Source organism: Cyprinodon variegatus, unplaced genomic scaffold, assembly GCF_000732505.1.
Source record: "Cyprinodon variegatus isolate N-32 unplaced genomic scaffold, C_variegatus-1.0 Scaffold123, whole genome shotgun sequence".
Taxonomy (NCBI): Eukaryota; Metazoa; Chordata; class Actinopteri; order Cyprinodontiformes; family Cyprinodontidae; genus Cyprinodon; species Cyprinodon variegatus.
Window position 1 is genome coordinate 739,905 of NW_015150576.1, and position 13,638 is coordinate 753,542.

Consider the following 13,638-nt stretch of genomic DNA (forward strand, 5'->3'; position numbering starts at 1 on the left):
CTTCAGTAGAGGTGGTGGCTATATAAAATACTTAAAGCCCATGTTCAGGAAGCATCTCTGATTTGAAGCGTTACCCCAGCTGAGACTCGTGTCTCTTAAATCCTACCAATTTTTTTGGTATATGGTTTCTTTTATAATTCTTCCCAAATTATTGTTTGCTTCATGATTTACACACCTTTTTCTGTCAGTTTTTCTTTCCACTTAACCATCCAGTTATAATGGTTTTACAGATAATGAAATCCTAAAAATTATTTCAAACCATAAAAGATCATTCTACTTTCTTGTGCACCTTTGACTTCTTGTTTTTATTTCTTCCCTTCGTTCTCCATGCTTGCAGTCAGCAGTCAGAGGGATGACATTTTGCCACCCTCCTTATGGAGGCAGTCAATGATTACTGTCTTTAGTTAAAGTCATTCCAGCCCTCTCTCCTGCCGTGTGAATAATCCTGTATTTTTTAGGTATATACTAACATGGTAATTTTCTGAGAAAGTGGGTTTCAAATTTCTCTAATCGATTATCATCAAAATAATAATATATCACACCATGTAACCAATCTATATAGATTTATTTTATTTTAGTTTCAATTTAAGTTAAAATATGAACATAAATTATTTCCACAATTATTCTTATATATTGGGATATCTTGGAATCTGTTTTAAATTGTGGGAATTTTCTTGCTTGAAGATGTAAACACTCCGCTCTTTGCACATTCCTCGACGCTCCTGTCACAACACAGGACTGCATGATGGCAACATCAGAGAAACAAAACAGTCTTAGAACAACACAAATGCTTCCTCAACCAGGGAGGGACAAAAACCGAGGCTCTGCTGACGACTCCTCTGGGCGCTGATACACATCAGGAAGAGAAAAACATGTTTGGGTTTCTCACTCAACAACCACAAATTGATTTTTTGGGGGCTTTGTTTTTGCTTTGCTCATCAAGAGCATCTTTGTTGATTAAAATAGTACAGATCTATTGGTCAGTTTAGGTTGCTTAAAAAAAAGACACATAGTTACTTGTAAACACAGTTTTTATTCTCACACATTAGCTCAAAAAGACAAAAGAACATTACAGCTGCCAGATTGTAAACCATAGACCACTTGGTCCTAAACATTTTGGTCACGCTATCGAAAACACAACAACCACAGTACAGATCATTTCTACAGTCTGGTGTAATTATTAAAAAAATAAACTGCTCCAAGTTAAACCTTAGCTGCAGCAACTATTCTGACCAGCTCCTGCAGCGCTGCTTAGCTCACCCTGATTTTCTGACATCTGCAGGGACTTGATCTGTTTAAAGTTTTAAATTGGGATTACAGTAATGCTCAGGCTGTTTGTTTTGTTTACAGGCAACCTAGAAGGGAAAAGACCTGCTCTGGTGCATGGCTGGATTACACAGGAAATTCTTGATGTTTATGATAAACCAAGCAGCAACTGACAAACTCTTAAAAGCTGTACCTTTTGTGTTTTTAGTCAGCAAATGAAAAATCAAATGAAAAAAACTAAATCAGATTTTAAGGAGATGCCTGGAAAACTCTGGATAGAGACAACTTGAATAAAATTGGGGCACAGTGGATGAAAAAAGAGGAAAAAATCAACTGAGAAAGACAAAAACCAAATTACTGACTGTACTTAAAAATGTAAAGGTTTTGTAGCCATTACACAACGTTTTATATGAAAGTTAGCTGAAGTGAGTTGACATTCAAGGCCATGAAAACATGATAATGTAGGCACAGAAGACAATATATTCATCTCTAACCCTGTGTACAATTTATTTTTAGCTGAATGTGGGAGTTTGTTGCTCTCACAGTATGGGACAATGCTCACCACAAAAATGATACAGTAAGTCCAAAACATCAGGTTCTTGAATCCGTCTGTTAATAACGCCCTGACCTTTCCCAGGCTGTACCACCACCACCTCACCATCGGGTGGCAGCTCAACCAGCGGGTGCACTTTATTGTCCTTCATCTTAAAATCTATAACACCTATTCCTGGCAGGGCTCCGTTTCTCTCTGTCCATGTTTTGCTGTCCTCTGAAGCATCCTTTGTCTCCTCAACACTGTCCTCGTTCTTGCTGTCCTTGCTTATTACGCTCATTTCATCCTGACATGCCTCTGATTCACTGGCATGAGGCAGGGAGAAATAGGTGCACTTTCCAGGTTGGGATTTGGTCTCGGTTTGTAACTCTGGTTTTGAACTGAACAATAAATACGGAGTCTTCTCCTCTTTATCCTTACAAAATCCATCATCGTAAAATGTGTTTGTCAAGGTTTTGTTAATTCCAACTGGGTCTGACACTGACTTTCTCATTTGTGTGTTCTCTCTAAGAAGCCACCGGCCATTGTCAATAGGAACACTGTCTCCAGGCCCCACTTGTGCGTTGAACGTAATGCATCTCGTTGCTTCACTGAAGATGTCTAGAGCATTAGAGGAATTAAAATAGGAGAACTCTGACATTGCCTTAGATCTAGCTGCGTGAAATGGAGAGAGGATGCTTGAAGGTTCCCTCTTTCTTTGATCCGGCTCTGAAGGGGATCTCTCGCTCACTTCCTCTGGTTCGGGGTCTTTCTTGCCATAAAGCATTTCGATTGCCCTCCTTACAAAGCCTTTAGAGATGGATTTTCGTGGCGAGTCGTCTTCGTTACCAGATAGGTCAGTAGAAGTCTGGGACTGATAGCCACCACTGCCTGATGTCTCTGCTCTCAGCTCAGATGAGCTTGGGCCCAGGAAGCCTCTCTGTTGAATGTCTGTGGCGCTCCTTGCTAAAAACATTTCCCTGATGGATCTGACTCTGCTTCCCTCGGGCTCTGTGGTTATAACACCACTGGAGTCGTAGCTAAAAGATAACGATGACTGAGGAGCCGATCGAGTACAGATAAGCATCTCGGAAGCAGGTGACTCAGAAGGGGAATCCTCGGATTCAGGAGGAGACTTTCTTTGAGAGGAAAGCCTGATTGTGGAACTTTTTGCTGCAGGTTTTGGTTTCTGGGCTTCAGCCACCTGCTTTTCCAGAAGAGTCACCCGCTCTGCAACGGACTTGGATAAGACCTCATCAGATTGATGTTTAAGACTTTCAACAATCCCCTTGGTGTTTAACTCTTCTAGCTGTACTCTCAGGGGAGTTTCCTGGAGTTCGGCAGTTCTTTGCTTTAATCTTCTCTCTCTACTTGTTTCTTCCTCCTCAGAGCTAAAGTCATTTTCATAGTAACTCAACTCTTCTTCAGTTAAGTTACTCTTTTGTTTATCTTCATCCTTTAGCTGCACTTCATACATATGTTCCTCAAAACTGCTGTGGTCGTTGCCACTGTCATCATCAACATTGGATCTAAATCCATATCCTAAACTTTTATTTGTTATCAAGCTACATAAATCTGGATTTTCTAACGCACCAACTGAGCCTCTGTTAGGAGAACCTTGCTGTTTTAGCTCATCAGGAGCATACTGGATCTCATCCTCTGAGCTAAACTGCTCGTTCTCAGACTCCTCGATCAAAGCCTCCAGATCTCTACCTGCTTTTGTTTCCTCTGCAAACTTAGGAAGATAATCAAGGGGTTCCTCTTCCTCTTTCTCATTGCCAGACAAGCTTTCCTCAATAATAACATGCAGTTTTTTATAATTAACTTCTTGCTGTTCCTCCAGTGAAGATGGATCATCTACATTTAAGCTTCCTGTACTGCCATTAGTGCTTATGTTTAGCCCCATACTGGCTCTTTGGCTTTGTGACACTTTACTTTTGATTTCTATCGGATCATACAGATTTTTGCAGTCTGAGTTGAATGCTGTTTTCTTCCCTTTTACTTTTACTTCTGCGTAATAGTTAGAACTTGCACTGATCCCTTGTTTTGTCCCATGATCTGTTACTTCCGCTCTCTCTTCTGTATATTGTTTAAAACAGTCTTTATTGGCACTTCTAATCATCTGGTGTCCTTCAGCCAGATCTGATCTAGCTTCCTTGATTATTTCAGTGTAGAGCGTGTTTTTCTCATTTTGTGTTAACTGGTTAGCATCCATATACGTCTCTTGTTTTGCGGGTTCTATCCTGCTGTACAGGTCTACACTTTCTGCACCTTTTTGTGGTAATTTCTCAAACAAACATGCCCTCTGGTGCTGTTTTTGCTTTTCCGGATTATCTTGTGCCTCATCTGTACATGACTGCAAGTCTAGAGACATTATGTTGAAAGTCTTCTTTTCTTCTGGATTATATTCTGAATCAGCGACAGAATTCGACCAATTCTGGCAGCACCTGTCTTCTATTACTTGCCTTGTTGTTTTGTATTTTCCTGCCTCAGAAAACAGAGGAGTACTGTCCAATTCTGTTTGTGCTGGCTTTTTAATGTCAGGTATTTGTTTCACAATAGACCTGACATCACTATTATCTTTTTCATCATGAGTAACAGTGTCTTCGCCAGTGTTTTCATGAATTAGTTGGTCTGCCAACAGCTTCAGTCTGCTAGAATGTCTGTTTCCTCGTCTGTCACTCTCACCGTCTGAAAGCGAAACCAGTTCATCCTTTAGCCTTTTGGGAATGTCTAAATTATCTATTATCTGGTCAATAACATTTTCTCCAATGCCACAATCAAATTCAGGGGCAGCCTCTGAAGAAATAAGGTTTGTGCTTTTGTCCTGGAAACCCTTCCAGCTTTGGAGGAGCTGCATTGAAGCAGACTTTTGTAAATTGGACAAACTGATTCTCAATCTTTGAGAGTCTTCTATGTTGGCAATTTCTCGGAGGGAATCAATCATTTTTAAAGCTTCAGCACAGCTGACGTTGTATGCATTCAGTTCTTTCATATTCAGGTTTGCCAAGCCATCTTTTAGGGTCATAACTGCAAGGAAAGCAAGAAGAACCTTGGATGAAGAGCCAAACGTTGAGGCCACATGAGAGGAAAAGTCGGGTAAGCTGTTGGACTTTTCCAAACAGGATGGACGCTTACTCTGAGTAATTTGTCGTATTGATTTTATTGAGTAGCAGATCTTCTCAAGGACTGGCTTCATGTTAGGCTGATCCACTGAATGTATTGGCTCTGGCATCACAGATATAACTTGATCTCCTGCCACAGCCTCAGTGTCACCACTGATATCAGCTTTCAGCAGGGCTGGTTGGTGGCCTTCTCTTTGGGATGATTTCTTAAGTTTTCCATTCTTTGATTGTAACGGGTTGTCCAAAGAGACATTTCTTGGAAGAAGCTTTTTGCTGGACTTGTGCCTACTAGGTGGTGACACCACATCTAGAGAGTGAGAATATGGGGAAGGTCTCTGAAGTTCATGGTGTTTTCTCTCCGCTGACGGACTTACTTTGGGTTTTTCAGGTTTTTGTAGTCCTTTTTGTGAAAGATTGTCTTTGTCCACAATGTGTCTAGTCCCTGCTGAATTTTTTGTTGACGTATTTTGGAGTTCAGAGGAATTTTTGCTCTGCATCTTCCTCTCTGGAGATGGACTGCTTTTCAATTTGGCTTTTTTTGCCAAACTCTTAGGTGATTTTTCTTCGATTTTGGGCATATCAGATATTTTTGTTTCTTCAAACTCAATACTTCCCAAAACTGAGGTTTCACTTGATATAATACTGGAAGACGACATTCTTTCATCAGAGGTTAAACTAAGTGGAGACACAGAAGTACAAAACGATGGAGTACCCCGCTCTAAGGTGGGTTGAGGGATCTCTTCAGATGTGGCTGTAACCTTTTTTGCTGTCACTGTTGAGCAGATTTCCTTCCTTGCATTGCTGATGGTGGGAACTGACAATACTGTTTCCTCTTCAGTAGCATAGTTATCCAAAGCTGGTTCATTCAGAGGTTCCTTTTTGGGTGACATTTTTGTTTCTGGAGAGTGATTACTGACCAAATGAGTCTCTTTAATGGATGGAGCTCTGGCTATTTCTACCCCCTTTTTAGCCGGGGTATTCTTGGTTAAAGCAGATTTTATTTTTTCAGTTGTGTTATAATTGTAAGATAAGGCCTTGTCAGATGTAGGAGTCCTACTTTGGGGACAATTATCTAGTCCCTGGCTGCTGATAAGGCTACCACTTAGACATTTAGATTCATTTGTGAAATCTTCAGTATCAAGTAGTTCGGGCGGTGGTGGTGGTAAATCAATAGACATTGTAATATTTCCCTCTTCAGTTGATTCAGTTGTTGGTGGGATCATTTTTGAGTAGATCACATTTAGGGGTGGCTTAGCTTGTGTAGCATCCTGGCCATTTTGTGATGTGACTGCAGGCATTGATTTGTTTTCAAAAGACTGTACTCTCAGCTTAACTGATGGGGAGATCACATTTTCCAGGGTAGAAAGTTCAGAACTTTTGCTGGTTTTTGAGGTCTCCTCTAAAGTTCTTCCTACTTTTGCAGGAATAAATCTGTCCATTATTTTGCTTTCTTTTTTTTGGTTTGATATTGGGTTTGAATGTCCCTTCTCGGGCCCATGCTCCACATACTCTTTATCAAAGTTAGGAGGATTATTAATTGGTTGCAATGGCCTGTCTTTAATAACATGCAAGGACTCGTTTTTACTCTGCCATATCTGTACTATTTGTGGAGAGCTTGTTTCTGTTAAGATTTGCTTGCTGGTCTCTTCTTTTAAAGATAATTGAACATTAACATTATTAGCGAATCGCTTTGGTAAGCTTTTCCAAGTTTGTTTTACTTTCCTTTTGATCTTTTTTGGGGGCTTAGTTTTGTTTCCATAAATTCTCTTAATGAACACTGCACTGGAGAATGGTTTTAATTTTTTACGTTTCTCAGTAGCCTTTCCTGAACTCTTCCTTTGTCCTTTACCTGGTGTCATATCCCGTTGGACATTTTTTCTAGTCAATTTTGGCTTTGAGGAAACCCTCAGATCTTTCTTTGATTCATTGTCTCCTGGCTTGACTTGGCTTTTTTTAGATTTTGGTAGCTGTTCTCTTTTTGGTCCTTGAATTGCACCAATGTTTAGGGAGGCCAATTGTAAACCTAGTGTTACAGACATGCTATCAGCTCTCCATCCACTATCTGGCTCAAAAGCCGGCGAAGGCCAAAGTTCAGCTTCAAATTCATTAGAAGAACAATTTTGCCTGTTTTGTGAAGTAACTCCAGAAGCAGACATACTGTGAACACCAACATTTGCAAGAAAATTATCCTGATATGTGTGTTGTTCATATATGTGCAAGACTGTTTCAGTAACCTCATCTCCGCTGGATTCAGTCTGCATAATTTCAGTGGATTTTAATGCAGAACTGTCCCTGCTGATAACATCCACAGAACCAAGTCGTCTTGGTTTAGGAACTGGTTTTGTGCTGGTCTGATTCTCCATGTAGAACTGCTCTTTTGTTGTCACGTTCTCTGTCTGTTCTTCGAGGAAACAAGAACCCACCTTTCCTTCTCCAAAATCATCCTCATCTACAGATTTAATGCTATCCACAGAAGCTTGGCTTTCTCTTATTCTCTTGCATCCTGGGGTAGGTTCTCTCCTTGGGAGCAACACTTCTGTGTGGTTTTTAAGATCATCCTCATCCTGAAAATTATCACTAGAAGCTCTGTTTCCAAGAGATGGTGGATCATCGTCATTGTCATCACTGGTTCTGTCTTTATGGATAATGTCATTGGAAGCTGCAGAAGTTTGTGAATTTCTTGAGCAAACCTCCTGCTCTGGGTCAGAATGTGGCAAAGACGACATGTTAAGCTGATCAGCTACAACTGACCGTGTCAAGGTGGTTGTCCACTGAACAGATTCCTCCTCTTTAATTGTCAGCCGCACTTTCATCTCCACTGTCATACTGCCGTCCTCATTTACCCGAAAGGACTTCTCAATGTTGTCGTCATTCGGAAGATCGCCGTCCTGTCCCTCATTACCGCCATTGCCGAGACAGATGTCCTCGTCCGTTTCTGCCAAGGACTCCAGTATTCGATCTGAGTCTGACTCGATGGAATTAGCGGCGTTACTGGGCAGGTCACAGGAGCTCTCGCCCATGCTGGCATGAATCTGTTGGACGATGTACCTCTCTGATGATGCAGAGAAATTTCTTGACTTTGAAGAAAATGAAGGTGTCATTTTCTTTGCTTCTCAGAGAGTCCAAAAGGGTTGTGTGAAAAGTTGGAGAGTAAAAAACAAGAAATTCAAGAGTTTTCCAGAAAAGCATGAAGGGAGAAAAGAAAAGGAAGAGAAAGTTAGACTGACTGAACGGCTGCTCCTCTAGAACATTAGCCAGCAGCGAAGCATGTAGGTCATCTACAGCATTATGTTCAATATTATCACCTCAGCACTTTCTCAAGCTTAAACCCTTGACTGACAGCAGATTACTGCATACACTTAATATGTATCAAGCTAATACAAGGCTAATGAACACACTTTTAAGAAATTGTTCACCTAAATAAACCAACCAATTTATTTTTTTACTTACAGACTGAAGTCTTTTGTTTTTTTGAAACCCTTCGCTTGGTGTGTTGCCTTGTTGAACTTGGATATTTCTCCATGCTGTATACGACATGCCTGAAAGGTTCCCTGCCCACGGCAACCACACTTCCAGAGCACAGAATCAAACCTGGAAGACCATCAATCTGAAGCAGACAGGAAATAAATTGCTTTTAATTAGTGTAGCTCAAACTATTCCTTAAACTAAAAATATATCTAAACATTTTACTATTTATTTTTACCTACTACTTTACAAAGAATCCTAACTTTAAGTATGGAATTATGTATGTTAAATAACAAGCAAGGCTTGAACTTGCATTAGACCCAATGTTAAACTATTTGCCTATATTTACACTTCCTTGAGCTTTTTCACATTTTGTCATGTTACAGAGTTAAAATTCAATTCTTTTTATTGGGACTTCAATTGATAAGCCACGGCAACTGACTGTGACGTAGTAAGCGTGACAGAAAGTTGGTGGGGGAATGTAAACAAACAGCCTGTTGGTAAATCAGTGTATACGTCCTTCTTCTATAATATCAACAAGCGTAGAGCCTCTTCCTGCTCACATTTAAACGAAAATCCCAAATCTAAGTCTAAGTCTTTTTGCCATCTTTCTTGTTGTGCTTTGTCCAGCGTTGCACAGCTTTGTCGGCCCAGCCCTCAAAACCCTTGGCCACTTTGCTATTGAAAATTCAAAACACATCTCTGCCTTGTGATTGGCCCACCAGTTCTAGGGCCTGGGGCATTGATCAAGGCTAGACCCACTTGCAAGAAAAAAGGATTTTGGCCACTGGCGGGTGGGGCTAGTTTTCTAGGATATCAAATGTTAGCGCTTGCTAACCTTGTCTTGCTATATTTCAGCCTGAAATACTTAATCTATTTCAGATGATTAATTTAACCTTGGTCTGTTGAGTATTCAAAACCTGATATTGATTAAGTAATTATTTGACGTTTAAGGGTAGTTCATTGGAAATCGCAATAAAGTACATAGAATATTGTGTTTTGAATTTCACAAAAACTCTAAAGGTTTAAAGGTATGAATAATTTTGCAAGGTACTGGAGGTATTATAAGGGTTTGCAAGAAAGTTTTTCACTCCCTTTTCTCATGTGACCCTCATGCCAGGGGTAGGTCTTTGTCAGTACTTTTAGGGTTGATAATGTTTGATTTCCAGCAGAATAACTTTGTGTTTGATCTTGATGGGAAACACTTACCCTTCGGCCATCCAGAGTATGTAGTTTGTTGACGTGGAACTGCATGAGTTCTGAGATGTGTCTCAGGATAGACTCATAACTCGGCGTAGTCTTCCTCTGTAGCAAAACAGTATGCCTTACAGAGGGGTCTCCGTTGCGAAACACAACCAGCTTTTTGGGTGTATGAACAATCCCTTGCTCTTCTCTGTGGAGCTTTTTCCGGCCTGGAAAAAACCTGGCTGTCTTGCGATTAGGACTAACAGGTCTTGCATGGTACCACGGTGGCAGCCTCTTCCGGGCCAAGGCCAGATCGATTGGCTTGACTTTCCTGCTGTCAGAACAGATGTAGGATTTCCCATCCTCAAAATCATCTAGCGCTTTGATGCCATGAATCCCCCGAGGAGTCGTTATGTTACGCACCCCAAAAGGCAGGGGGACTTTTTTGGAAAGACTGTCCAGAAGCGCATCAAATGTTTTAAAGGTGCGGTTGTTTATGACCACTCGAAGGCCATTGAATTGTGGATCCCCACTTTTGTAGAAGCAGACCCGCTTTGACAGAATAGTACTGGTGACACTCGTGTGATGGGAAGTTTCGAAGGTATGTCCGCTACCTGATGACTGGTCAGGGAGGGTTCTCCGAAGTCCTGTTTCATTCATCTTCTCCAACTGACTGCAAATGAAGGTGTAGGAAAAGCAAAAATAATTAGACATTTAGCAAAAAACAAGCTTTTCATCTGTTGCATCTTATGCTTCTGCTTTACAAGAGTATCTATTTATTCTTGCTTTCCTTATGGTGTCTTTTGATTTGGAAATGCAGGGAGTGAGTGATTTAGAAATCTTGTTATACTTTGTGCTGCCCTTTATGTAGAATGACAATAAACAATCTTAAATCTTGAACCATTGTAAAAGATTCCTACTTTCTGACCTACAGTAGTAGCAATTCAAAATTTTCCCACTTTCCTTGATGGACCCTTGGCTGCTCCTTAGCTGGTCCTCAACAATTCCTTTTTAAACATCAATCTTTGTACTAAATTATTCTTTCTGTCATGATTTGTGGACTTTAAGATCTAAAGAGAAGCTTGATCTCCTGGTCAGACCCTGTAATTCAGTGAAAGGGTGATTCAGAGTAAAAAAATGCATGCCCGGGAGAAGGCCAGTGGCTGGATTTGGCTAGGAGAAGCAGGGGAGTAGGATGCCATTCGGCTGGTGTTTGACAGGGAAGGGCGGTTTTGAATGGCTGCTACTGTGTAACAATAAAACTGGAGACATAGCTGTTGTACACTGACATTAAGCACACTTAATTAGTACTATATTGAATTGAATTAACTTTCTTTTCTACATATTGGACCTCCTTTTTCCTTAATCATTTGTGGCATAGATCCAACATTAAGAAGAAACACGTCTGCTTTTGCTGCAGATTGTTGACTGGATCTGCTTTTATATCGTGAGACTGTTTCAGCATTTGATATAAGTAAACTCATGATGTTTAGCAAACTATTTTGGAGAGGATTTTTGCCTTAGGACATGTTGCATTAAATATTGAAAGTAACCATTATGCTACATGCACACTGTGATCATACAGGAGCAGATATGGTCAATAACAGCATTCAGGTAGGCTGAGGTGTTAAAATGAAGCTCAGTTGGAACCAAGGGGCTCAAAATGAGAAAATATCCCCCATATCAGTTGAAATGGTAGCCTTGAAACTTTTATGTAAGGCAGATGGATACCTGCTTAAAAACGGTTTACAATAGATTGTTATCCTACTGTATACCATTTAAATCGTGCAGGTGATATCAAGAATCACTTTTTCAAGCATTCTTTTTCCCAGGTTCTTATTGTCTAGTTTTGTTGATCCTCAGTGGATTGGTTCTCTGTTCTTAAATGAGTGGATTTCTACTTGAAGTTGTCTTCTCACTATTAGAGCAACGGTTGCCTTTATATAGTTTCAGAACAGACGTGCCTCACTCCCCTGTGAACCGGGATGTCAGCAAACAACTTTACCCATGTTGCTGTTGTTCACTGGATACTTTCTCTTTTTCAGACCTTTCTCTGTAGACCTGTGAGATGTTTGAACATGAAAATACGAGTAGTCTGACAAAAACAACCATGATTTGTTTGATCTGTTGTTTTCCTTAATATTTTTAGATGTCTAAATTGATTGAGTTGCTAAATGTGTTAACCAGTAATAGGGCAAGTATTTAAATTAAGCAAGAGAAAGCCTAAAACCTCAGCAGAAAAAAAGTTCTGAATCTGATTTCTGATAAGACAAGATATAAATATTTTTTTCTTTCAAAGAGGGAGATTTCTAATACCTTTATCTGTCCTGATGTCTTTGGCTTAGTTAAAAACACGAAACTCAATTCAAAAGACTAAAAATATTTTGTCTATGCCGAACAATAATTGCTTCTAGTTTAGTTTTCATCCTTTTTTTTTTCTGGTTAGTTTTAATGATATCAACATTTAAACAACAGAAACCGTCCTCCACATTTATAGACATCAGCGGTACAATAAACATAATTTCTCGTTCAGTCTTGTTTTACACAGTCCAGGTTGGTTTTAGCATTTTAACCATTTCAATGACTATAAGTATAAATTTAAGCAAATACCAACATCCTATGGTCCAGTTCCTGAATTATAACTTATTAGCACCAATATGTCTGTTAATTTTCTTTCCCATTTATAAGAGAGAGTGTCGTGTCAGGGAGTTATAGAGCACAAATTTGAATTTTTATAGACAATCAATCTGAAAAATGTAATGTATAAATATCTCAGTAACATTTATTTTATTTGAAGTGTTAATTGTGGAAGCTGTTTCTTTGGTTAAATTCTTTAGTTACTTATTTCACTGAATTTAAGTCACATTTTAACACGTGAGATTTTGCTATTTCTAGGGTTCTGTAAATATTCTTGCCAAGGCTATAATCTATAAATGTGCATGATGCTATAAGACTTTTTAAAGGCAACCTAAACAGTTCTTGTAAACACCTAATTGACCTGCTGCCAAGCATATGTTGTTTACTTAGTCAGGTTGTAGTCACCAGGTGAAAGACCGGCCCTCTGCTAAACTGGAGAGAAAAAAAAATGTATTGATGCACAAATATAAAGGTTTTAGTGCCCTTTTCATTGACTTTATTAATTTAATTATTTAATTTTATATTAGTATTTTTTTTTCTTGAAACATCTCTTTTTCATACAAGACTGAATAATAAATTTATAGTAATTATCTATTTCTTCAAACTTTAAGTATTTTCAACTGCTTTTAGTGAAACAAGCTTATCTAACATCTCTCACAATCAAAGTATAAATCAGTCAAACAAAGTTGAACTTGCAAACAAATAGAAACAAGTAACTCACCTTTATTGGCATGATTAAAGCTCCGGTTGTTCTAAGGAAGATCTATAGATTTCCATAGCGTGCTCCATGGCATGACTGCTGCTGAGCTAACTGCACAGTAAGAGTTTATTCCAGGAGACAACATCATTGGCAATTTGCTTAATCTTTGCTCAGAGTTAATCTTCACTGCTGGTGCAAAGCTTGTAAATCCTCTTTGGAAGGGTGCGCCACACCTTATGGAGCTATCAATGCATGTCACAAAACTGGTCCAAAGACCTCTGAATTATATTGATATGTTTTACATTAATATCAAACTGCAATGTTTTTATAAGAATCATTTGTCGGGAGAGTTTTAATGTTTGCAAGGGAAATCTGTCACCAAATGTTGAAAAATTTTGAACATATTTGTGAAGTTGTTTTTTTTATGTTGTTTTTGTCTATTAAATGTTTTAATAGCCCTGTTGTGCAAGTTTTAAATTAGAGCATAAAATGTGAGCAAGGTTTTCTGAATGCCAGATGGTAAGTTAGTGTCCGCTTGTAAAATACGAGCAGGTTTCTAATCGCATTAGGGACCTCTTTCCATAATTAGGATTAAGATGCTTTCGATTCTAAGGACCCTTAGAGAGGAGAGCTTCCTTTATTATGAAAGTTACAAATCATATGATTAGGTTTTTAAAATTGGTAGTTTTTTTTTTAATACATTGTTTGATTTTAGAGCTGGACAATAG

General features: G+C 39.2%; 1 protein-coding gene across 1 annotated transcript; it reads right to left on the bottom strand.

Moving 5' to 3' along the window:
* Positions 1 to 1,533: 1,533 nt before the first annotated feature.
* Positions 1,534 to 10,239, bottom strand: LOC107085379 (oxygen-regulated protein 1-like). The gene is made up of 4 exons (XM_015375665.1): positions 9,598 to 10,239; positions 8,374 to 8,530; positions 6,773 to 8,032; positions 1,534 to 5,821 (listed from the first exon to the last, which is right to left on the bottom strand). Exons 1-4 carry the CDS (start codon positions 10,231 to 10,233, stop codon positions 1,806 to 1,808), a joined length of 6,069 nt encoding a protein of 2,022 aa, XP_015231151.1. The 5' UTR covers positions 10,234 to 10,239; the 3' UTR covers positions 1,534 to 1,805.
* Positions 10,240 to 13,638: the final 3,399 nt, after the last annotated feature.

Coding starts and splice junctions, on each gene's coding strand:
- LOC107085379 (XM_015375665.1), bottom strand. CDS start 10,233: ATGAATGAAACAGGACTTCGGAGAACCCTCCCTGACCAGTCATCAGGT. Junction 8,033..8,373: donor AAAACAAAAGACTTCAGTCT/GTAAGTAAAAAA, acceptor CTCTCTGAGAAG/CAAAGAAAATGACACCTTCA. Junction 5,822..6,772: donor CCAACGGGATATGACACCAG/GTAAAGGACAAA, acceptor ATCACTCTCCAG/AAACAAAAATGTCACCCAAA.